This window comes from Hypanus sabinus, chromosome 2, assembly GCF_030144855.1.
Source record: "Hypanus sabinus isolate sHypSab1 chromosome 2, sHypSab1.hap1, whole genome shotgun sequence".
Taxonomy (NCBI): Eukaryota; Metazoa; Chordata; class Chondrichthyes; order Myliobatiformes; family Dasyatidae; genus Hypanus; species Hypanus sabinus.
This window is the reverse complement of record NC_082707.1, coordinates 160,026,767-160,053,781: the sequence shown is the minus strand read 5'-3', so window position 1 is coordinate 160,053,781 and position 27,015 is coordinate 160,026,767. Positions and strand designations below refer to the sequence as shown.

General features: G+C 38.7%; 1 protein-coding gene across 2 annotated transcripts in view; it reads right to left on the bottom strand.

Moving 5' to 3' along the window:
• ddhd1b (DDHD domain containing 1b) overlaps positions 1-27,015 on the bottom strand; it is an 84,360-nt gene that overhangs the window by 9,667 nt on the left and 47,678 nt on the right. For both annotated transcript variants that reach the window (XM_059957811.1, XM_059957819.1), the window contains 6 exons: positions 20,482-20,594; positions 18,877-18,983; positions 9,296-9,555; positions 6,353-6,428; positions 3,703-3,852; positions 1,874-2,147 (listed from right to left, as the gene is read on the bottom strand). In XM_059957811.1, coding sequence (XP_059813794.1) covers positions 1,874-2,147; positions 3,703-3,852; positions 6,353-6,428; positions 9,296-9,555; positions 18,877-18,983; positions 20,482-20,594 — 980 coding nt within the window. The remainder of the gene's footprint in view (positions 1-1,873; positions 2,148-3,702; positions 3,853-6,352; positions 6,429-9,295; positions 9,556-18,876; positions 18,984-20,481; positions 20,595-27,015) is intronic.

The following is a 27,015-nucleotide window of genomic DNA, read 5'->3' as shown; positions in this document are numbered from 1 at the left end:
GCTTATGTACATCAAAAGCCTAGCCAGGTGGCAACACATCGAGGAAATAGAAGTCATCCAAAGAACAAGGGATGGATCTGTATGGAAAACCATTTGTTACCAACATCCGCATTGGATATGGTACCTAGACAGACAGACAGAAGCCAACCAATAATATAAACGAGGATACCAAACGTTTTTTCAGATGTATCAAGAGTAAAAGAGGAAAGTGTGGATATTGGACCACTGGAAAATGACAGTGAAGAGGTAGGAACGGGGGACAACAAAATTATGGGTGTACTTCATAAGTATTTTGTGTCAGTATTCATTGTGGAAGACACTTGCCAGAAATTTGAAAGTGTCAGGGAGCAGAATTGAGTGTAGTTTCTATTACTAAGGAGAAGGTGCTTGGGAAGCTGAAAGCTCTGAAGTTAGATTAGTCACCTGGACCAGATGGACTACACACCAGGGTTCTGAAAGAGGTGGCTGAAGAGATTGTGGAGGCATTAAAAATGATCTTTGAAGAATCAGAAGATTCTGGAATGATTCTGGAGGACTGGACACTTCAAAATGTCACTCCACTTTTCAAGAAGGGAGAGAGGCAGAAGAAAGTTTAAATGACTTAGGTGGTTGGAAAGATTTTGGAGTCCATTATTAAGGATGAGGTATTGTGGTACTTAGAGCATTTGATAAAACAGGGCTGTAGTGAGCATGGCTTAGTTAAAGAAATTTTTGTCTGATAAATCAGTTGGAATTCTTTGAGGAAAATACAAGCAGGATAGACAAAGGAGAATCAGTGGATGTTGTTTACTTGGATTTTCAGAAGGTCTTAGACCAGGCACCGCACACAAGGCTACATAACAAAATAAGAACCCATGGTATTACAGGAATGATTGCAGCGTGTATAGAAGGTTTGGCTGATTGGCAGGAGGCAAAAAGTGGGAATAAAGGGAGCCTTTTCTGGTTGACTGCCAGTGACTACTAGTGTTCTACAAGGGTCTGGGTTGGGATTGATTCTTTTTAAGTTATATGTCAATGACTTGGATGATGGAACCGATAGCTTTGTTGCAAAGTTTGTAGAAGATATGAAGATAGGTGGAAGGGCAGGTGTAATGTTAACATTCATTTCAAGAGGACTAGAATATAAAAGCTGAAGCTTTACAAGGCATTGGTCAGACGACTCAGAGTACTGAGAACAGCTTTGGGCCCCTTATCTTTTGAAAGGGGTGCTGGCATTCTAGAGGGTCCAGAGGAGATTCACAAAAATTATTCCAGAAATGAAAGGGTTGACATACGAGGAGCAATTGATGGCATTGGACCAGTCATCGCTAGAGCTTTGAAGAATGAGGGGGCATCTCAATGAAACCTATCGAAAATTGAACGGCCTAGATAGAGTGGATGTGGAAAGGGTGCTTCCTATTCTGGGAGAGTTAGGACCAGAGGGGCTCAGAATAGAGGAACTTCCACTTAGAACAGAGATGAGAAGGAATTTCTTTAGCCGGAGGGCAATCTAGGGAATCCATTGCCACAGACTGCTGTGGAGGTCATGTCATTAGGTATATTTAAAGCAGAGGTTGCTAGGTTCTTGATTAGTCAGGGTATCAATTGTTTTGGGGAGAAGACAGGAGAATGGGGTTGAGAAGGATAATGGAATGGTGGAGACGACTTGATGGACTGAATGGCCTAATCCTACTCTTATGACTTGTAGTCATATGGTCTACAGACTAGGCTCTCAAGGGCAGTTCTGACTGAATAATGAATGCAGACCTCGCCAATATTGCTTACATCTTGCAAAGTTAAATAAAAATGGTGCTTGCAATAAACACCTCAAGATCAACTATGTACATTTCATCCTCTACAGTTACTTTAAACAAACATGCTTTGAATACCTTACCCATTATACTTGCTTTTCCTAGGCTGGTTATTGATTCCCCATAATGTCGGCGAGGCATAACCGGTGAGGTACTTGGACTTGGTATGGATTCCATTTCTGTATTTGAGGTAGATACCGAAGGAGCCGGTGAGGGATTCTGTGACTCTTTGGCAGGCTTGATGAAGGTTGGCTTTATGTCATCGTACTTTGTTAAGACTGGTGTGTTGTACCAATGTATCTGCAGTGGTGCAATATTACTATAATGCTTCAGGATCAGTGGTTCTAATCGATAGGCCTACAAGCAAATGAAGTTTCATCATTCATTAAATCATTTTTGTGAAGCACAATATATTGCAGAATAACTGTCTATGCATGAATAGTTAAGAAATTAAAAGGCTAAGCAGATGCTTTATCTAAGAACACAAGAAATTGAAACTGCAGGACAGTATCTGGTCCTTCGAGCCCATTCCACCTTTCATCTAGATTATGGTGGGCCTTCAATCTCAGCACCATTTTCTAGTCTTATCACTTGGTTTTCTGAACAAGCTGAAATCTACTGACCTCTATTCTGATTGAACTACATGGCCCTCTAAGGAAGTTCTCCTCACCTCATTCCTAAATTGCTTACTCTTTATTTACTAACAGTCCCTGTGATCCTAGGACTCCTCAAGTCTGTGCAAATATCCTCCCTGCATCCCTACCTATCAAGCCTTTTATCAATTTTGTAAATTTTAGTCACAGATTCATAGAGCACAGAAAGTGGTTCTTAAGCTCACCTTGTCCAAGTCTAACTATCAAATATCCATTGGCACTATGATCAACTCTCATTCTTCTAAACTCTAGAAAATAGTTTCAGTATCCCCAATCTTTCCTCACTCAGTAAATTCGCCACCCTGGAACCAAGCTAATGAATTTTTATTGCACCTTCTCTATGGCAAATAAAAAGCAGAAGAATCTGGAATTATATCTGTGAGTCATAGAGAATTGCACAAAATGTTAGAAGTACTCAGCAGCCAGGTAGCATCTGTAGAGAGAGCAACACAGTTACATTTCATATGAAAGATCCTTCTGATCACATTCTAGGAAGGATGTGAAGGTGTAAGGACAGCATCTAGAAAAGATTTACGTGAATGGTTCTTGTAATGAGGGTCTACAAAGATAGATTGCACATGCTAGGACAATTTTCTTGGAAGAAATGGATGATAAAAAATTTAATAGAAGTATATAAACTGATGAAGGATTTGAACTGTGTGGCTAGTGGGAGGCTGTGGTGGGTAGGTTGATCTATAAATCACAAGCTTTAAATAAAGAGAAGGGAATTAAGAGTGGCTTGAGAGAAAACATTTTAATGCAGTGAATATTTGGCATCTAGAATGTCCTCTGTAAATGTGGTGGTGGCAGGTTCCATTGTGGTCTTCAGGGGAAAAAAAAAATCAACGAACATGAGGTGAAGAAAAATTTGTAAAGCCATGCAGAAAAAGGCCAAGGGTTGGAAATAGAGAATTGGCATGGATACAATGGGGCCAAACGGTGTCCTTCTGAGCTATAACTATTCTATGAATCGAGGAACAAGATCCATTCATGAAAGTCAAATGTACAACTAGCAGTTCTGCACATGTTCAAGTGATTTGTTTCACCATATGGATCATTATATCTCTCTGTTCCTCTCTAAAACTCTTGTATTTAACCATTTGTCACTATCAAGATTATTGTGAAGGCCTGGCAGCATATTACTTCTTGACTAGGAAGGAGAAAGAAAAAAAGGATATCAATTTCTTGTGTTGTTCCAATAATTACATAAAATTACAATCAAAGCCAAGGCATACTATATAAATGGAATCAGAACTCACCACAGGGTCAGTTGGGTGAAATATATTGTATAACCGGCCACATATACTTTTTGGTAGAATGTGATCCTGTTGACCACTATTTTGAGGACGGAGGCCACGGAGTGCCAGGAAAACAGCTAAGGGGGATCCCATGCAGAAAAAATTTTCAACCTGCAGTAAAGATTTTCTGGATGTTATAAACAGGATCTCTCCTCGTAATGCTGAAAGAAGCCATTTTTGAATTTGCAGATGACACTGAACAATTGCCTTAGTTCCAATTGCCCACATATTATTATATTCCCATGTACATTCCCACTCACACTACTCAATTCTCTCACTGGTCGCTTATTATAGGAGGGAGTTATGGTGTACCACTGGCTTGTCTTTAGAATGCGGGTGAACATCAGACTCCCATACAGATACCAATGCAGGTGCAAATAAGCACTGCAAGTCGGAATTGAACACAGGTTGCTGGCACTGCAGGATTCATTTCCTGGAAACTGTAACTGCAAGCATTCTGGACTGAAATGAGAATACAAGTGTTTTTATTTCCTCATTATTTGAATGGCTATGTTAATGAACATATTAATGAATATATACTGAATAATACCTTGCCCAATTCAAGTGAGGCGACAATAGAAGTAGAAACTGGAGTAGAAATTGGAACCTAATTTTAAACACTTAAGATAAAATGACGGTTATTTTCAAGGACAAACCTCCTGTATCTCAAGAATCCCAGAAAATTATCCAGTCTGAAATTAGGTTAGCTGTAAAGCAGTTCTGAACCATTGATAATTATCACTGGACAACAAAGATGTTGCTTCCTGAATATCTTTAGGTGTATCTTATGAATTTTGGGCTACTGATAATGAAAATCACCATGAAATTTCCCTATTACGCATCATTTTTTAAATAAACATGTTTATTATTTCAATTCATAATTCATCAATTAAAATGTCACCTACAATGTAAATGGGAAAGTTTCCTATCTTGTTCAGGCATGTTTGGACACGCTTAGGCAGCATAGCTGCTACATGGCAGGACAGGTTTTAGTAATAATTATTGGGTTCAGGACTGTAAGGATGGAATTTACCATCACCAGGCACAAATTTCTATGAAGGATTTTGATATTTGAGACAGATGCTTCCCCTAATAACTGATGCCAAGATTAAGGAAAGCATTTTTGTTGGTCCACAAACCACACAGGTCATCAATGACAGGCAATTTAAACATTTCTAGTGGGACTGGAGAAAATCACATGGAAGGTGTTCAAGGAAGTTGCTGAAATTTTTCCTCAGCATCTACAGAGCACCAAACTACATGCAGCTGGTTGAAAGCATGCTTCAAGCATATAAAACCATGAAATGCAACATGTCACTAAAGATGCATTTTCTGAATTCGCACTTAGACTTCTTCCCTGCAAATCTTGGTGCTGTTAGTGATGAGCATGGTGAAAGATTTCACCAGGACATTGCGGTCATGGAGAAAAGATACCAGGGCAACTGGAATCCATCAATGCTGGCCAATTATCGTTGGATGCTTAAGTGAGAAGCCTCAGACACTGAGTACAAATGAAAATCATTAACAAAATATTTTTAACTTAGTTGAACTATTGCAAAGCATCAGCACCATTATGCAATTAAACACATTATATTCAATAAAAGTTAATTTGTTGTTTCTCTAAATTCCTACATGATACAAGTAGTCTGAAATTATATTTGCATTCATCTTCAAGCAGTCTATCACACACAAAAAAAATTCTGAGGAAGCAATGCTTCTGAAAAAATTTGTTGTATAGTTCAGGAAGTGCAAGTAACTAATGGGCAAGCAAAATGCCAGTTCAGCTCCATCTTATGCACACCATGTTGGACCTTCCAGGAATTTTCCTGAACCACAATCATGCCTATTCCTGTATTCTCTTAAGACAACAGTGAGTGCCAACTAGTAACTTCAACCAAGTGCAGTGAAAGAATGTAAAGCTTTAGTGACAAATAGAGAAATCATTAAAAATGATTCCAAGTTTTAATCGTGTCTGCAGCTGTTAACAGATATGGAAAATTGTCTTCATTGTGCTATAGCTATAGTGATTATTGCTTAGCTGTCCACTTTTAATTGTTTTGTGTTAAAATACTTGTTTTTGTTTTACTGTGGTGCCCAGGGAATGGAAAAAAAATACTTGCTGCAGTTAATTAAACTCAAGAATGTTTGCAGATGCAGTTTCTAGGAAATGAATCCTGAATTGTGAGTTCCTAATTAAATTTTGTTATGCCATTGTTTTCAAATTGACAAATTGTGGCAAATTGACACAGCTGGTATAGCTGCTGTCCCACAGCTCAGGCAATCTGTGTTCAATTCTAACTTGTGGTGCTGCCCGTTAGAAATTTGCTTATTTACATCTGCATCAATTTCTCAATGGGGGTCTGTTTTTCACCCATGTCCCAGAGACATGCAATTTATTACAACAGCCTTAAGCTCAAATCAGCAAAACTAATAAATGATTGAAGTCATTTTTGCAGTCTTAACACAAACCATCAACAAGCTAACAATGGTATGGTGAGATTTTATACCAGTCACCAAAATATAGCCGTGCTTAACTTTAAAAAAAAAGAGTTGACAAAAAACATGCCAGCTCACAGAGTCTGTTCTTCAAACTATAAATCACTAGACTCACCTTAAATTTCAAGGCAGGTAACTTGAGTGGTGCTGAAGCTTTCACTTGCAGTAATTTGTGCTCTAATTGTTTTAATCTGTGAAATTATATTTAAATATCAATGGATGCCCAAATAGAAATGCACTGCAAATATTTATGCTTTGTTATTAAATCAAACTCCCTAGAAGTTCTTCAAATTGTTCTTTGCTGTCAACAGATATCAATAAAATATGGCTACAGTGGCAGCTGTATCCATTTCTTAGAAATATATTCAGGTTCATAACAAATGTGGTATAATAATTATTGTATTTAAACAGTTAAGCATATATACAAACCTATAGACCCCTTTCCTAATCTTCCTGACATCATACATGCAAAATCATATCACATTAGTGGCAAGATGTTGCAAAAATTGCTCACACAGCAAACTCATTTTGTCACTGTAAAGTACATATAATTTTCTCAGTGTGTTTAACTTTATGTCATAATACATTTCCTAGAAGCTGTTCCATTACCCATGTTAAGCTGTCTGGTTCATGGTCAACTGATTTACATTTTCTTGCTCTTTGAATTAAAGCATTACAGTGACAAATTACCAATCTTTTGATGTAATTTTCCTATGCAAGGAAATGTGGAAGTCTTGCTCCAATTCTCTTATTATCTCCCCAAATAATCTTAACATTCATTCTATCAGAGTCCTGTGGTTCTTCTGTTAACATTTTAAACCTGCTTCCTAAACTATAACTATCCCAATTTATTTGCCATCTTCCCCTGTTAAATTCTACCACTCTAATGAAAAACAGAGTTATAAACTCATTTTGTATCTCCGTCATTCCTGCAACCTTCATGAAAAGATTCCTTGTCTCCAGTTGGCCCTTCTTAAATACTAATTATTTTGGTTTTGTAAATAATATATTCTTTGAGGTTCCTATTTCAGGAGAATCTGGAAAATCAATTATATTCTCTCTTCTGAGACAGATGGTTCAAGTCCTAGTCCAGAGGTTTGTGCACAAAATCTAGACTGACACCAGTGCATCACTAAGTGAATGCTATCCACTGATGACCTCTCCATTGAGGCAAAATGTGTAAAGAATCAAAGGTCATCTCTAGTAAACTTAAATTCCCATCACTGTATTTCAAGCATAAACATGAGGAAATCTGCAGATGCTGGAAATTTAAGCAACACATACAAAATGCTGGTGGAAATCAGCAGGCCAGGCAGCATCTATAGGAAGTAGTACAGTCAACGTTTCAGGTCGAGACCCTTCGTCAGGACGAAGGGTCGAAACGTCAACTGTACTTCCTATTGATGCTGCCTAGCTTGCTGCGTTCCCCACCAGCATTTTGTGTGTGTTGACTGTATTTCAAGCACTGGTCTATTCACGGCTAACATTTTTTGCAGGAACCACTTCCCAAAGTTCCCAAAGATCTTCCCAAAGATCAAAGTTCAGCGTAAAATTATTATCAAAGTGCCTATGTACCAAATACTATCTTGAGATTCATTTTCTTGTATGCATTTACAGGAAAAAAGATACTACAAAAAAATAGACATAAACAGAAAACTGACAAACAACCAATGTGCAGAAGATAAACTGCAAAAACAAATACTGAGAACAGGAGTTGTAAAGAGTCTTTGAAAGTGAGTCTGTAGGTCATAAAATCAGTTCAGAGTTGTGGTAAGTGAAGTTACCCACAGCATTTCTGGAGCCTGATGCTTGAAGGGTTTTAACTGTTTGAGATCCTGGTATTTTGAGATCTAAGACTTCCGTAACTCCTGCCAGATCAGACAGTGAGAAGAAAGCACAGCCCAGATGGTGGGGGCCTTTGCTGATGGATGCTATAGCACTGTACAGTGTTCCATATAAACGTACTCAACCATAGAGAGGGCTTTGCTTGTGATGGACTGGGCTGTATCTACTTTTTCTATATCTGGGTGTTTCCATGCCAGACCATGATGCAACCAGTTAATGCACCCTCCACTATACATCTACAGAGGTTTGTCAGTTTTTGGTGACTACCAAATCTACAAAACTTCTAAGAAAATAGAGGCTTTGTCGTGTCTTCTTAGTGATGATCCTTATTTGCTAGACTTAGGACAGGTCCTCCAATATGTTAACAGCAAATAATTTAAAGCCACTGGTCCTTTGCACCTGCAATCTCCTAATGAGGACTGGCTCATGGACTTCCAACTTTTTTCCACATGTAGTTGATAATCAGCTCTTTGATTTTGCTGACATTGAGTGAGAGGATGTTGTTGTGACACCACTCAAAAGATGAGCTGAGCATTTACTTTATTGCTGTTTATGTCATATTTTCATCAATGCGATGGCAACTACAATGCTAAAAGACTTCAGTTGTTGGCAAGACCTTTGGGACATCCAGGCTTTATTAAGTTCTCTTCTTCTTTTGTTGTTTGGCAGAAAAATAATCTGCTGATTTAGTAACTTCCAGACTGATGCCAATAATGAAAGCAAACAGCAGAGTTGTCAAGATCATGCAGGTTACCTTAAACGTATCAAATTAGCAAAATCCTAAATTGTACTGTCACAATTTTTCAAAGTATTTACATTCTTTGGAAAACATTGCCATCAGTTTTGTGCTATATAATTTATGATCACTTTTCCTTGGCTTTACTTGGTAAAAAGCAAAACACCGTATTTAATAAACAATAAAAAATAATTGTTCCTGCAATTGAGAGAAGCACATAAAGATCTTCTCAAAAGCAAATTTGTACCTTTTTTTTGTACTCTGATCATCTCATGTGCATCTAGGCTAAGCAAACATGAGAAAACACATTTTCCAACTGCATTATCCAATATAAACCATATTCAAAGCCATTAGTGCCAGTGATTTTTACTTTAATTAGTAATATAACATTTGCCAATCTAGAATGTCAATATACCTAACATTGATAAATCATAACTTTTCTACAATTCTAGCCTTCAATGATTTAGAAGTCCTCACCGTTGCTTAGTCTTGAGAATATCATCCAAAAGTTCACGTTCCTCAAAACTCATGGAATTTTCTGCTCTCTCTTCTTCCTCTTGGACCATTTTATCATAAAACCTCACTGGATACCATCCAGTCATAATATCATAAGTGATAACACAACCTAAAGAGTGGGCTACTATTGAGACTTTCCCACCTTGGACTTCAAAATCTGGGTTTCGAGAACAAAACAGCTCATATAATCGATTTAGCTCCTGCTGTAGACCTTTTACAATCTGGTAGGGGACAAAAAACATAAATGATCTGTTGACTCTTCATTAATCACACTTTGTGCAAATTGAGAAATACAATGAGACCCACATTATCAACATTCATTTAATTCTATATTAGTGTAAATACAATAACTCCGAAAGATATGCTGCTGTTCATCAATTCTAGATGTAGTATATGTTAAAAAGGCATGCAGTATTTAATTTAATACGGAATTATAACTGGATCTGAAAATGAAAATGATATTCCTAATCCTATAGATGTCCTATACAAATTTAAAAATATATTATAGTTCAATAATAGGTTGGGTGGTACAACTCACCTTGTAATAGCATTGGAGAGGGATAGGAACGGACAAGTTAGGAAAGCGTTTAATTGGAGTAAAGGGAAATATGAGGCTATCAGGCAGGAACTTGGAAGCATAAATTGGGAACAGTCGTTCTCAGGGAAATATACAGTAGAAATGTGGCAAATGTTCAGGGGATATTTGTGTGGAGTTCTGCATAGGTATGTTCCAATGAGACGGAAAGGATTGTAGGGTACAGGAACCGTGGTGTACAAAAGCTGTTGAAAATCTAGTCAATAGAAGGTCACAAGAGGCTCAAAAAAACTAGGTAACGATAGAGATCTACAAGATTATAAGGCTAGCAGGAAGGAGCTTAAGAATGAAATTAGGAGAGCCAGAAGGAGCCATGAGAAGGCCTTGGCAGGCAGGATTAAGGAAAACCACAAAGACATTCTATAAGTATGTGAACAGCAAGAGATTAAAACATAAGAGAATAGGACCAAACAAGTGTGACAGTGGAAAGGTGTGTATGGAACCGGTGGAGATACTTAATGAATACTTTGCTTCAGTATTCACTACAGAAAAGGATCTTGGCGATTGTAGTGATGACTTACAGCAGATTGAAAAGCATATAGATATTAAGAAAGGATGTGCTGGAGCTTTTGGAAACCATTAAGTTGGATAAATCACTGGGACCAGATTAGATGCACCCCAGCCTACTGTGGGAGGTGAGGGAGGAGATTACAGAGCCTCTGGCGATGATCTTTGCATCATCAATGGGGTTGGGTGAGGTTTTAGAGGATTGGAGGGTTGTGGATGTTGTTCCCTTATTCAAGAAAGGGAATAGAAATAGCCCAGGGAATTATAGACCAGTGAGACTTACTTCAGTGGTTGGTAAGTTGATGGAAAAAAACCGAGAAGCAGGATTTATGAACATTTGGAGATGCATAATATGATTAGGAATAGCATGGCTTTGTGAAAGGCAGGTCATGCTTTACAAGCCTGATTGAATTTTTTGAGGATGTGACTAAACATGTTGATGAAGGTAGAGCAGTAGATGTAGTGTCTATGGATTTCAGCAAAGCATTTGACAAGGTACCCCATGCAAGGCTTATTGAGAAAGTAGGGAGGCATGGGATCCAAGGGGACATTGCTTTGTGGATCCAGAATTGGCTTGCTCACAGAAAGCAAAGAGTGGTTGTTTACAGGTCATATTCTATATGGAGGTCAGTGACCAATGATGTGCCCTAGGGATCTGTTCTGGGACTCCTTCTCTTCGTGATATTTGTAAATAACCTGGATGAGGAAGTGAAGGGATGGGTTAGTAAATTTTCTGATGGCACAAAGGTTGAGGGTGTTGTGGATAGTATGGAGGGCTCTCAGAAGTTACAGCCGGACATCAATAGGATGCAAAACTAGGCTGAGAAGTGGCAGATGGAGTTCAACCCAGGTAAATGTGAGGTGGTTCATTTTGGTAGGTCAAATATGATGGCAGAATATGGCATTAATAGTAAGACTCTCAGCAGTGTGGAGGATCAGAGGGATCTTGGGGTCGGAGTCCATAGGACACTCAAAGCTACTGCACAGGTTGACTCTGGTTAAGAATATAAGGTGCATTGGCCTTCATCAACTGTGGGATTAAGTTTAGGAGTTGAGAGGTAATGTTGCAGCTATATAGGACCCTGGTCAGATCCCACTTAGAGTACCGTGCTCAGTTCTGGTCACCTCACTACAGGAAGGACGTGGAAAATAGAAAGGGTACAGAGGAGATTTACAAGAATGTTGCCTGGATTTGGCAGCATGCCTTATGAGAATAGGTTGAGTGAACTTGGCCTTTTCTCCTTGGAGCGACGGAGGATGAGAGGTGACCTGACAGAGGTGTATAAAATGATGAGAGGCATTGATCGTGTGGATAGTCAGAGACTTTTTCCCAGGGCTGAAATGCTTTACATGAGAGGGCACAGTTTTAAGGTGCTTGGAAGTAGGTACAGAGGAGTTGTGTTGTGTTTTTTTTTAAAAACGCAGAGAGTGGTGAGTGTGTGGAATGGGCTGCCGGCAACTGTGGTGGACGCAGATACGATAGGGTCTTTTCAGAGACTCCTGAATAGGTATGTGGAGCTTAGAAAAATAGAGGGCTACGGGTAACCCTAGGCAATTTCTAAAGTAAGTACATGTTCGGCACAGCATTGTGGGCCACCTGTATTGTGCTGTAGGTTTTCTATGTTTCTAACTCGTAGAACTGGTGCCTTGCAAAGCCAGAGACTGGAATTAAATTAAGACCATGTGTGGAGTTTGCATGGTTTCCTTGTGACCACCTGCTCCAGTTTTCTAACGCACCCAAAGTCATGACGGCTAGCAAGTTAATTGGTTATTGTAATTGCCCCTAGTGTGTAGGTGAGTGGCTCATTGTTGGCAAGGACAGTGAGTCAAAGGGCCCATTTCCACACTGTATATCTCTATGACCAATATTAGTTAACTGTTTATCAACTGGAACCAACACAACAGCATATTTTTGTGCACTTAACGGCTGACTCAAATTACATCAATAAGCAGATTTAAGATACAGCCTAATAGCTAGCTGCTGTTCAGACAGAGCTCAAATAGTTATCCTCAGAGTTAACAGATCTCAAAATTCTGAATATTATTGTCCTCTAGCTAATGTGTTTTAATAAGCTTAATTCAGTCCATTAAATGACGACTACAAGCAAAATAGGTTTGTTTTAGCAACTGATGTTAGAGAAATTTAAATACACATGCTGTCTCGTTCTTGGGCGCTACAAGAATGAAGAATTGTATGGCATTAACAATTTAAAGTTGAGGATTACTGACAGCATAGAAAGCAAACAGACTCAAATCCAACCCAAATCCTATTAACTTCCTAATCAACAGGTCTTATCCCTACTTATATCCTTGCACAATGAAACTTTAATTCCATCCATCTTTTCATGTGTGCAGGTTGTCTCAATACATCAAAACTGACTTAAAACTTCAGTCACTATACTTGAATTCTGTTATTATAGCTGTAAAACATCTATCTTCCAACCTGAACAACAGCAGTTTCCATTGTTTTTTAATGCTCACTCTACACTCCCTGCCCCCCCCCCCCAGAGTTTCAAAGGATTCAAAGAACACTTATAATTATTAAGGCCAATATTATAAATATACACAAATGCATGCAAGCTAAACTAACATAATTGATTTATTTGATGTCAAGGTGCAGTTATTTTTCAAAGGTATTTTTAACATTCAAGTTGTATTGCCAGAAAAGCAAAGATATTTAATTTAAAAGTCCCAAACATATTTTGATCACTGCTTTTATATAGGTTAGGTGTCATTGCTGTGAGATAAGGCTGTGCTTGGTTTGGAACTGGACCCCCCCCCCCCCCCATATACACACACACTTACTCACTTACATATACTTACTCACTCAGACATGCTCAAAGTCTAAGTAAAATTTATTATCAGAATACATTCATGTCACCACAGACAACCCTGAAATTTTTTTCTCTGTGGGCAGTCTTAGCAAATCTATAGAACAGTAACTGTAAGCATCAGGAACTGTTAACTGTAAACGTGCAAATGCAGATGTAAATAAATAGCAATAAATAACGAGCATGAAATAACAACATAAGAGTCCTTAAATGAATGTAGCTATCCCCTTTTGTTCAAGGGGCTAATGGTTGAGAGGTAGTAACAGTTCTTGAATCTGGTGGTGCAAGTCTTGAGGCACCTGGACCTTCTACCTGATGGCAGCAGTCAGAAAAGAGCATGGCCTGGGTGGTGAGGATCTTTGATGATTGATGCTGCTTTTCTTCAGCACCATTTCATGTAGATGTGCTCAATAGTTGGGAAAGTTTTACCTGTGATATACTGGGCCAAACTCACTACCTTGGGTAGGATTTACCATTCAAAGTCACTGGTGTCCCATACCAGGCTGTAATGCAGCCAGTCAGCACACTTTCCACCACACAGCTATAGAAATTTGCCAAGGTTTTCAATGACATGCCAAACCTCCGCAGACTCCTGAAGAAGTCGAGGTGCTGTCGTGATTTCTTTGCAATTATATTCATATGATGGGTCCAGGACAGGTCCTCTGAGATATTGACACCCAGGAATTTAAAGTTACTGACCCTCTTCACCTCTGATGATTATTGGCTCATGGGCCCCTGGTTTCCCTCTCCTGAAGTCTACAAGTCTTGGTCTTATTGACACTAAGTGAGAGGTGGTTGTTATTACACCACTCAGCCAAATTTTCAATCTCTCTCCTATATGTTGATTCCTCACCCCTTTTGATACAACCCACAACAGTGGTGTCAGTAAACTTGTATATGGTGTTGGAACTGCAGTTAGCCACTGATTCATTGGTGTAAAGCGAGTAGAGCAGGGGGCTAAGTACGCATCCCTGTGGGGCTCCTGTGCTGATGGAGATTGTGGAGGAGATGTTTTTGCTAATCTGAACTGACTGGAGTCTACAGGTGAGGAAATCCAGAATCCAGTTTCACAAAGGGGTATTGAGGCACAGATCTTGGAGCTTACTGATTAGTTTTGAGGGGATACTGGTGTTAAATGCCAAGCTGTAATCGATAAAGAACATCCTGATATATGCAGCTTTGCTGTCCAGATGTTCCCGAGTTGTGTGAAGAACCAATGAAATGGCATCTGTTGTAGACCTGTTGTTTTGGTAGGCAAATTGGAGCGGATCCAAGTCACCATTCGGATAGGAGCTGATATGTTTCAGCACCAACCTCTCAAAATACTTCATCAATGTGTATGTAAGTGAGACTGGGTGAAAGTCATTTAGAGAAGTTAGCACAGTCCTCTTGGGCACTGGTCCGATTGAATCCAGCTTGAAGCAGGTGGTTACCACATATTGCCGGAGCAAGAGAAGATATCTGTGAACACATCAGCCAGTTGGTCAGCACAGGTCTTCAGTACTCGGCCAGGTACTCCATCCAGACTGGATGCTTTCCCTGGATACACCATCTTGAAGGCAGCCCACACATTATCTTCAGATACTGAGACCAAAGGATCATCAGGGAGACATGGAGATGTGTGATGGTTCCTCCCTGTTCTGGTGATCCAAGTGAGCATAGAAGGTATTGAGCTCATCTAGAAGCGAAGCTCTGCTGTCCCCTATGTTGCAAGATTTAGCTTTGTATCAGGTTATGTCATTCAAACCCTGCTGTCGAGCATCTCTCATTGATTCCAGTCTAGTCTGGAATCTCCACTTTGCAGCTCTTGTAGCATTCTTGTTCTCCAGACTTGACTGCCTCCGATCTGGCTCTCAGCAGGTTTCAGATTTCATTGTTCATCCAGAGCTTCTGACTGGAGAAACACTGAATGATTTTGTGGAACACACTCATCCACAGCTGTTTTAATAAAGTCTGTAACCACCCTGGTGTAGTCATTCAGGTCCTCAGATGAGTTTTGAACAAGGCCCAGGTCAACTGACTCAATGCAATCTTGTATCTATTCCTCAGCCTCCCATGACCACCTCTTGGTTATCCTCATCTCTGGAGCCTTGCTCTTTAGGTTCTGTCTGTATGCAGATAGGAGTACAGCCAAATTATGTGACTTGCCAAAATGGACCTGTATTTCCCACCAGAGCTCCAGCCTTATACCCTCCAAGCCTCATACAACACAAAAGTAGCACTGTCCATATAGTCTCATTGATCCGGCTTGCTCTTCCTTCAGTAAACTTGCTTCTCCACCCCCCCCCCCCATTACAATTGTGACACCTTTGATACTTTAACAGCTTCCAATTTCTTGGTCCCAACTTGGCTCATCCTTACCATGGAATTACAATCCCTCTACAGTTCCATCCCACTCCACAATGCTCCCAGGGCTCTTTGCTTCTTCCTTGGTGAAGTCCAACTGGATTGCCTCTACCAACATATCTGGCTGAACTCTTTCTCACAATGAGCAACTTCGACTTCAGTTCTATTTACATGAAAAGTGTAGCCTGAGGAACTCACATGAGCTCAACTTATGTTCATTTATTTGTAGGAAATATGAAACAATCTTCATTTTGGTCCAAATTGATTGTTGTCCTTTTGCTGCTTCCTGTATTGGTACAGCCCTCATGTTTGCTCTCAGTAAGAACACTATTCCATTCTCTCACTTCCTTAGTCTCTGCTCTAATAATGTCACTTACCCTCCTTTTCCCTCAACTATGGCTTCCCCACTGCCATTTTTCACAGAGATTTCCACTATAACTGAAGTATTTCCCACACATATGTTCTCATCCTTTCTGCTCTCCGCTTGGTCAGAGCACAGGGGACAGCTGCTCTGTTCCTCATTTTTCACCATATTTAATAGAATATTCTTCACAGTTTCTGCCATCTTCAATGCGATTCCACTACCAGACATCCTCCCGTCCGCTCAAAGCAACACTCTGAAAAAAACTGTTCACTTTGTGACTTCCTGTTCTAATACTAGCTGCTCTTCTACCACCATCTTACCAGATGGTCTTTTCAGATGAAAGAATAATGAATAGCACTTTTTCCAATTAATGTAGATCAACAACGGAGAAACCAAATGCTGATTGGGTAATGGTTTTATGGAGAACCCATGGTCAGTTTGTAGGGGTTATCCTGATCTTCCAGCTGCCTTTTACTTTAATTGTCCATCTCCTTTTCAGATGCTGGTCGCTGATGTATCAGTCAAATGCGATGAATGCTGACCAACTTTAAGCTGCTTGAGTAATCAATCACGTTAAAGAGAGCAATTAGAAATGGGAAAAAGTGTAATATTTTCTTTTAAAACACTTAATGAAGCACTGAAATTAAAACTGAAACATTGAGCAGATAATGAAATATCAATCATAAAAATACCTTTTATTAAATGTGAGGGAATTACAATCCCATATTAAAAAGGATAGTACTAATTGAATGCAGATTTGTTCAGTATGTCTTAGTGTTTCTCTGGTAAGGCAGCCTCTTTAGCATGGAGGATGATCTACTTTCACTCCAATTTTGTAGGTTCTTAAGTACTGATGTGGCCAATGTTGGAATAGCAGATTCCTCTACACATGGGACAGATGGTGCCTAACAGGGTACATAAGTGGGGTAGGTTGTTAGGTGAGCACAGAAGGATGCTGTTTATGATGGACTTTTGTACGCTCCCGACGAACGGGATCAGTTTATCAGACCATTCTGAAAGCTTCTTCTTCACTATGTGAGATTATGGAGCCATGTATTCACATGAGTAAGAGGAGGCTTTGAGCACATTCATGAATCTTGGAATAGAGTCTATCTCAGGAATCTATCATTGGGCAATTGAGTGACATGGCCCACTAAGCTAACATTATATTGTAGATGGGAGCCCAAGGAAGTACAGTGATGTCAGTTCACTCATCTTCAGTGAAGTTATAGGATTTCCCGGAGACAGAGTTGACAGTATCCTTCAAGTGTCTTGAGGTCTCATTTGGACCTCATGTAATGTACAAATAGCCAACCTATAGAAGAGTTCATCATTAGAATCTTCTCTGAACAGCATCCAATTTAATACATCCTTCTTCAAAACAGGAAAGCAAAACTCTTTGCTGTATACCACCTGCAGTGTCAAAACCCCTTACAGTGCAGCAGGATTTCCCCAATTTATCTTTTTACACCACCCGTTCCTTCAAAATATATTCCAACATTCTATCTGGCTTTGCATGTATCTGTCAAATTCACACCCTAAATTTGTTCAGTGTGCAAGGACACACAGGTTGTTTTGTGCAATCGCATTCTGAAGCTTCAGCAAAATTCAACTTCAGCAAAATTTTGCAAGTGAATAAGCTTGCTCTTCCACATACTACAGCCCATCTACCTTGTCAATATCTTTAATTCATGCTAATTCTACAAATTTCCTTTGATTCTTTTGCATAGGGCCATGAAACAACAAGATACATTTAAGTGGCTAAATCACTGGCAATCACCCTGACTTTCACTATACAATTTGGCACTGTAAACATCAATGATTTTGTCTGGTTTATGAATGAAAAATTTGGACCATATATTTTGAATGTTTTAGAGGTCTAGTCATCTACAGCAGAAAAGATTGTATCATTCAGATTTCACATTTGAAAAGAAACTATTTCCACTGAAAGAAGTACAATTATAAAACTTGCATGTCTGATCCATTACTTCTAGAATAATTTTTACTTTACTCTAAACTAATCCCTATTTGGAATTAAAGACAAACTTTCTTAAATAATATGGTGTAGAAGTAAGTTTATTCTTAACATTTTTGCATGTATACAGCATTTTTACTTAAATGAGCATTCAAATTTGAAAAAGGTTTGCTGCATGATTACACTTGAAATGCAGAACCGATTGTGCCTCTAAGAAATCCATCGAATTTCATCTGCAACTGTTTATAATCTCTTCTATTAAACTGATACTTCAAAGAGCTTAAAACCATGACTGAGGCAGATCCTACTGCAAATTCCAGCACTGAATGGTCTACTTCCAAACGTAATGCCCGTAACTGACTTCCTTATTCCTGGAAGTAACTCGCAGTACAATAATTTTAATATTTATTTTGGCTTAATGAAAGGATTAACATCTGAGGAGCATTTGATGCCTCTGGGTGTAGAGTTTAATAGAATGGGGGGGGGGGGGTGAAGGATTTCATTCAAACCTATTGAATATTGAAAGGCCTAAGAGTGGACATACAGAGGATGTTCCCTTTAATGGGGAATTCTAGGACCAAAGTGTTAGAACAGAATTAGGAGGAATTTCCTGAGCCAAAGAGTAGTGAATCTGTGGGATTCATTGCTATAGATGAGAAGTGGAAGCCAAGTTATTATATATATTTAAAAGGAGGTTGATAGGTTCTTGACTAGTGAGGGCACCAAAAGTTATGGGGAGGAGACAGAATAGGGTTGAGAGGGTTAATAAATCAGTCATGATGGTGGAGCAGACTCCTGGACTGAATGGCTTAATTCTGTTCCTAAGTATTATGGTCTAATATTAACTTAAACCTCTGTATTACTTGTAGATAACTCATTTAAATTCATGCACTTACAAATTTAAAAGACCAAAAGCCAACATACCTCATCCCTGTAAAGGGGGCTAGTATAATACATAATGTCCATGGCACTACTGTTTAACATGTCTCGAAGCCCACGTACTTTATCTGGGGTAATAGATTCAACTGTATCTGGAAATACAAAAGTTAACATATAGACATCCGAATAATTAAACAAAATGTTTCAAAGGAAATTTGAATCTACAGTCCTGTTGCAATATCATATCCATAATCAGGAATTCTTACGGTGCATAACACCATAGCAATATCCGCCTTCTGTTTCCTGTTCAAACGCCTGCTTTTCATGTGTGGTACAAGTAAATGAGGGGCGACAGGGTAGGAGAAGCAAACAATCAAGTCTTGTGATGACAACCTTATTTTTTTTTGTAATTGTGTTCTTTTTGTATAATTTATGCTTAACTTGCTTTTCTCTTATGAATGTTGTTTATGATATTACATGTCTGTGATGCTGCTGCACTTTGAATCAGCACATGCATGTATGTGTACATACAACAATCCAATTTACTTTGACTTTGTCACTTAACATGTAGAAAATGATCAGGAGCTGAACTTGTGACTGTAATTTCCTTTCCTATGGGAAAAACATTTTGCAATAAGTTACAGACCATTTGATATTATGTGGAGCTACCCAAGTATTGGACCAATATTTACCCTTTGTATCAAGGTATCAATTTCCTTGCAACCGGTTTTAAGTAGATCGGAACAGTTTGTAGTAGCCAATTTTATGCAAAACATTTTTGCTTAAGATGCTCCTTTAACATCTCTACTTTAGCACCCATAGCAATAATCATCTTCTGTTTCTTGTCCAATGTGCATATTTTGTAATAAGAAACAATGTTCATATCAGCTATGTTCCCACTCACATAATTCAGGCATTATTCTTCTTTTAAGCTCTGAGAATTATCATCGGGTAAAATAAATTACATAATTATTACTAATAACAAACTGCATCTGAAACAAGATCCACAAGCTCTGAACAGAATTGTCACTTCAGGCTTCAACTCAGAGGTCATTACTACAATCTCATTAAGACTTCAAATGAGCACACAATCCAGATTGGAATTATTGTGGGAGCAGCACAGGACTCAGACCTTATGTTAGGGGCAAGATATTAAATAGCCAGTTGTAAAATATTACATGATAATACTATTTCAAAGGGAACAGGGAAGTTTTCATTTAAAACTTTATTGGATTCCAGCCAAGATTTATTCTTCAATCAGCATAACCTTTCAGCTTGTGGAAGCTTGCTGGTGAAATTGACTCTTTCAACCAAGTTTATTGCCAATGTCAGATGAGACTTAATTTTCAAAGTTTCACAAAATGCAGAGACATGAGACTTGAATGTGACTGAAGCAGAAAATTAAACTGCAGGAGTGACAAATGGGTTACAATGAAATAATCCGGTGAGTGTGACAGACCAGAGGGAGTGGCTTAGGTAGATGAACATTCATGAATTCCCTACATCATTTTAAATACATTTCTAATGTGTGTCAGAAATAGAAATGTTTTTCAATACTATCCACATAAGTACTTAATATACGAATTTTAGTTCAACCAAGATCCACAAGAAGCCATCAACCAAATAGTACTCTTGTTTACTTTTAATTACCCCCATCCAGGCTGAGCTTCGATCTCCACTCCACAGGTAGAAATTCAACATATTCCAAATTGCTGGCATAAGGAAAGTGTTTCTCTTCAACTTTCCTTGCAGCTTCGCGCATCCTACCAAATATAATAGAAAACCTGTGTTGTTATGAATTTATAAAAGTGAACGCATATAGGAAACAAGTCATACCACCAATATTTAATTTTCTTTCTTTTGTCTTTAATGTGTTTGGCAAAAAAATAACTGAATTATTCGGATGTTGTTTATAGATCTCAGTTCAGCACTTAACACAATCATCCCTCAAACTGATTGGAAAGCTGAGCCTACTGGGCCTGAACACCTCCCTCTGCAACTGGATCCTACACTTCCTGACTGGGAGACCTCAGTCAGTCTGGATCTGGAGCAGCATCTCCAACACCATCACACTGAGCACGGGGGCCCCCCAGGGCTGTGTGCTCAGTCTGTTCACTCTGCTGACCCACGACTGTGCTGCAACACACAGCTCGACCCACATCATCAAGTTTGTTGATGACACGACAGTGGTGGGTCTCATCAGCAAGAACGATGAGTCAGCTTGCAGAGAGGAGGTGCAGCGGCTAACAGACTGGTGCAGAGCCAACAACCTGTCTCTGAATGTGAACAAAACAAAAGAGATGGTTGTTGACTTCAGGAGGGCACGGAGCGACCACTCCCCGCTGAACATCGACGGCTCCTTGGTAGAGATCGTTAAGAGCATCAAATTTCTTGGTGTTCACCTGGCGGAGAATCTCACCTGATCCCTCAACACCAGCTCCATAGCAAAGAAAGCCCAGCAGCGTCTCTACTTTCTGCGAAGGCTGAGGAAAGTCCATCTCCCACCCCCCCATCCTCATCACATTCTACAGGGGTTGTATTGAGAGCATCCTGAGCAGCTGCATCACTGCCTGGTTCGGAAATTGCACCATCTCGGATCGCAAGACCCTGCAGCGGATAGTGAGGTCAGCTGAGAAGATCATCGGGGTCTCTCTTCCTGCCATCATGGACATTTACACTACACACTGTATCTGCAAAACAAACAGCATTATGAAGGACCCCATACACCCCTCATACAAACTCTTCTCCCTCCTGTCGTCTGTGAAAAGGCACCGAAGCATTCGGGCTCTCACGACCAGACTATGTAACAGTTTCTTCCCCCAAGCTATTAGACTCCTCAATACCCAGAGCCTGGACTGACACCTTACTGCCCTATTGTCCTGTTTATTATTTGTTGCAATGCCTGCACTGTTTTGTGCACTTTATGCAATCCTGGGTAGGTCTGTAGCCTAGCGTAGCTGTTTTTTTTTCCTTCTGTGTTTTTTTTTAACATAGTTCAGTCTAGTTTTTGTACTGTGTCATGTAACACCATGGTCCTGAAAAATGTCTCATTTTTACTGTGCTGTACATCGCAGTTATGGTTGAAATGACAATAAAAGTGACTTGACTTGACTTATAACCATAACCATATATAACCATATAACAATCACAGCACGGAAACAGGCCATCTTGGCCCTCCTAGTCCGTGCCGAACCCTTAATCTCACCTAGTCCCACCTACCCGCACTCAGCCCATAACCCTCCATTCCTTTCCTGTCCATATACCTATCCAATTTTACCTTAAATGACACAACTGAACTGGCCTCTACTACTTCTACAGGAAGCTCATTCCACACAGCTATCACTCTTTGAGTAAAGAAATACCCCCTCGTGTTTCCCTTAAACTTCTGCCCCCTAACTCTCAAATCATGTCCTCTAGTTTGAATCTCCCCTACTCTCAATGGAAACAGCCTGTTCACATCAACTCTATCTATCCCTCTCAAAATTTTAAATATCTCGATCAAATCCCCCCTCAACCTTCTACGCTCCAATGAATAGAGACCTAACTTGTTCAACCTTTCTCTGTAACTTAATTGCTGAAACCCAGATAACATCCTAGTAAATCGTCTCTGCACTCTCTCTAATTTATTGATATCTTTTCTATAATTCGGTGACCAGAACTGCACACAATATTCCAAATTTGGCCTTACCAATGCCTTGTACAACTTTAGCATTACATCCCAACTTCTGTACTCAATGCTTTGATTTATAAAGGCCAGCGTTCCAAAAGCCCTCTTCACCACCCTATCTACATGAGACTCCACTTTTAGGGAACTATGCACAGTTATTCCTAGCTCTCTCTGTTCCTCTGCATTCCTCAATGCCCTACCATTTACCCTGCATGTTCTATTTGGATTATTCCTGCCAAAATGTAGAACCTCACACTTCTCAGCATTAAACTCCATCTGCCAACATTCAGCCCATTCTTCTAACCGGCATAAATCTCCCTGCAAGCTTTGAAAATCCACCTCATTATCCACAACACCTCCTACCTTAGTATCATCAGCATACTTACTAATCCAATTTACCACCCCATCATCCAGATCATTTATGTATATTACAAACAACATTGGGCCCAAAACAGATCCCTGAGGCACCCCGCTAGTCACCGGCCTCCATCCCGATAAACAATTATCCACCACTACTCTCTGGCATCTCCCATCTAGCCACTGTTGAATCCATTTTATTACTCCAGCATTAATACCTAACGACTGAACCTTCTTAACTAACCTTAACTAACCTTCCATGTGGAAGGTTTGACTTTATATTCTCATCACTAACTTGACATCAATATAAATCTTTATCATGCACTGTATAGGGGTTGTGCATTCATTACTTGAATTAACCTTCATTTATCAATGTTTTTATTAGTTAAATAAAAAAGTACATATATAAACAAGAGGAAATTATCACAAATATCTATATCAATTAGTTTGAATAAAAGGAAAAATAAACATTATCAAGATCAAACATAGTATTAGTCTAATAGTATGTAATAAAAAGGTAATTGATTCTCCTCTGATCCATCAAAGAATAAAGAAACTTTTATAATTGACATGTACAGAAAAAAAACCCCAAAACACAGAAATACAAGAAAAAGAGAACTGGGCTGCTCAAACTGAGAGTGAAAGCAAAAAAAAGGAAAAACTTTCTGATCAAATCCAAAACTTTAAAAAGGTAATTGGAAGGGCCATATATCAGAGTATATCAAAATATTGAATAAAAGTTTGCCAAGTTTCCTCAAATTTAGAGGATGTATCAAATGTCTGACTTCTTATTTTCTCTAAACTTAAACAGGACATAATGGAGGTAAGCTCTTAGGCTCTTATTGATCCAGCCCTTGACCTTTCCCACCAACCTGGCTTCACCTATCACCTTCAAGCTAGCTTCCTTCCCCTCTCCCCATCTTTTTATTCTTGCATCTCCCCCCTTCTTTTTCAGTCCTAAAGAAGGGTCTCGGTCCAAAACATCAACTATCTATTCACTTCCAAAGATGCTGCCTGACCTGCTGAGTTCCTTCAGCACTTTGCATGTGTTGCTTCATGTATCTGATAAGTTAGTTTCAGTGCTCAGGAAAAAAAAGCAAGGAGATGAAATAATATCCAATGTCAAAGACTATTTCTTGGAAGCACTATTTCTTGCTGCTTCATGGCATCGATTGTCCACTTTCATGCAACCCCAATTTTCTACCAAAATACTTCAAGTAACCAATTAATCTGGATTGTTGATCAAAGACAAGTAGGAATGTATTCAGCCATTTTATCTGTATCCTTTAAAAATGATTTTAGATTGCTATGAAAATCATTCTCCAAAGCCAAATTGAGGATTATCTTAAGCTTGTCATTAAAGCTAGAGATGAATTTTCAGTAGATTCTTGCTTAAAATTAGTATGAAATGTGAGAAAAATGCTTTAAGTAAACAGAAAATGGAGAAATAAAAATAGAAAATGTTAGATATTCCCAGCGACATGACAGCATCTGTGCGAGAAAAAAGTTAATATTTCAGGGTGATGATCCTTCTTCATTAAGAAATATTCATTTTAGTGTCACAACCCTACTATTCACTGATCTGGAATTAAAACAATTTTAACAAAGTATAGTCCTGACGAAGGGTTTCCCCCAAAACGTCAACTGTACTTTTTCCCATAGATGCTGCCTGGCCTGCTGAGTTCCTCAAACATTTTGTGCGTGTTACTCGGATTTCCAACATCTGCAGACTTTCTCTTGTTTAAGAAAGTATAGACTCAGTTCATCAATCAAGATGGGTACTGGTTTATTATGGGCACATGTACCAAGATACAGTGAAAAGGCTTGCATACTGCTTCCATAGATCAAACCGTTATACAGTGTATTGAGCTAGAATAACGTAAACAGTAACAATGCAGAAAAAAACTGCAAAAGATACCAAAAGAGTGCGGGGGGGGGGGGGGGGGTAAATGATCATAACAAGGTAGACTGTGAGACTAAGAGTGTGCTTCACTGTCTGTTCAAGAGTCTGATGACAGTAAGACAAAAGCTGTCCTTGATCCTGTTTGTGCTCTTAAGGTTTTGTATTGTCTGTCCAATGGGAGAGGGAAGAAGAAAGAATGTTGGGGGGGGGGGGGGAAGAATAGGATCATCACAGGTAAAATCCTTCCTACCACTGAGCACATTTAGTTGTTTAGGGATTCAGCACACAGTATGCCTTTTCAGCCTTTCAAGACACTCAGCCCCTGCAAACCCCCAACACACCCGATTAACCCTGTCCTAATTTCAGAACAATTTACAATGATCAATTAACCTACCCCATACATCTTTGGATTATGGAAGGAAACCGGAGGACTCTGAGAAAACCCATGTAACTATGCGTAGGATGTACAGAAACTCCTTAAAGACTGGGAATGGGACTGAACTCCAAACTCTGGAGTGCTCCAAGTTGTAACAGTACTGCGTTAGTCACTACGCTACAGTACATTCCCTTTCTCACACACACTACCAGGTTCAGGAACAGTAAAAAAAAACCCTCAACCATCGGGCTCTTGATGACATTATTCAGCTTCACTTGCCCCATCACTGAAATGTTCCCACAAACTATGGACTCAGTTTCAAGGACTCTTCATCTCATGTTCTCAATATTTATTGTTTTTTTTTCCCCTCTTTTGTAGTTGCAGAGTTTGCTCTCCTTTGCACTTTGGTTGTCTGTCTGTCCTGTTGGGTGTGATCTTACACTGATTCTATTGTGTTTCTTGGATTTACAGTGTATGCCCAAAAGAAAATGAATCTCAGGGTTGGTTATGGCAACATATATTACTTTGATAATAAATTTACTCTGAACTTGAGAAGAATCCATTTATCAGAATACTGATGAAATAATGAGCTGGACCAGGACAGCTTACTATGTCATGGCAGTCATGCCACTTAGGGACTTGGGGCTATATTGTTTTTATTCCCTCTTTGTGACTACCTTTTTCTTTTTTTTAATAAATTTTTTTAAAATTGAATTTTCAAATAGGTTACAGGAAGAAAAAAAAATTATCAACCCTTCCCCCCTCCCCACTAACATATCCCTGTAGAAAGAGGACAAAAAAGAGAGAAGAAAAAAGAAAGAATGCCTGGATATCGGAAGATCCCCACATGCTCCATGGAGTTCATAATAGCTTTAGTATATATATTTATTTCTTTCCCCAGATAATCAATAATTTTATCTTCGGAGCACCTATATATTTAATCCTATCTTTTGTAAATAAGGGTGCCAAATTTTCAGAAATATTTCATATTTATCTCTTAAATTATAAGTAATTTTTTCAAGTGGAATGCAGCTAAAAATTTCATTCTTCCAACGATCTATACTTAAGTATGAATCCGATTTCCAAGTAACTGCAATAGTCTTTTTGGCTACTACCAATGCAATTTTTATGAATTCTTTTCTGATATTTATTCAGTTTGGATTTCGGTTTTATCCCTTCAATGTCGCTTAGTAAAAATAATGTTGGATTATGTGGGAGTTGTGTTCTAATAATTTGTTCCAATAAAACTCTTAAATTTGTCCAAAAAGGTTGAATTTTAAAACAAGACCAAGCAGATTGTAAAAAAGTACCGATTTCTTGATTATATCGGAAAAATTGATCAGATAAATTTGGGTTTAATTTATTTATTTTTTGTGGTGTAATATATAATTGATGTAAAAAAATTATATTGCACTAATCTTAACCTGACACTTGTTGTATTTGTCATACGGTCAAGTATAGTCTTGACCAACTTGTTTCTTCAATTTTAATATTCAAATCAGTTTCCCATTTCTGTCTTGACTTATAAATTCCTTGTTTAATTACCTGTTTTTGAATCAAACTATACATATAAGAAATAATTTTTAAAATTTTTCCTTTTTGAATTAAAGTTTCTATTTCATTAGGTTTCGGTAATAACACTGTTTGACCCAATTTATCTCTTAAATAAGCCCTTAATTGGAAATAACAAAAAAGTGTTGTTTGATATTTTGTATTTATTCCTTAATTGATCAAATGACATTAATATACCTCCTTCAAAACAATCTCCTATATATCTAATCCCTTTTTGAAACCAATTGTATAAAAATTGGTTATTCATTGTAAAAGGAATAAGTTTATTTTGAATTAAAGGTCCCTTTGCTAATAAAGATTTCTTTATCT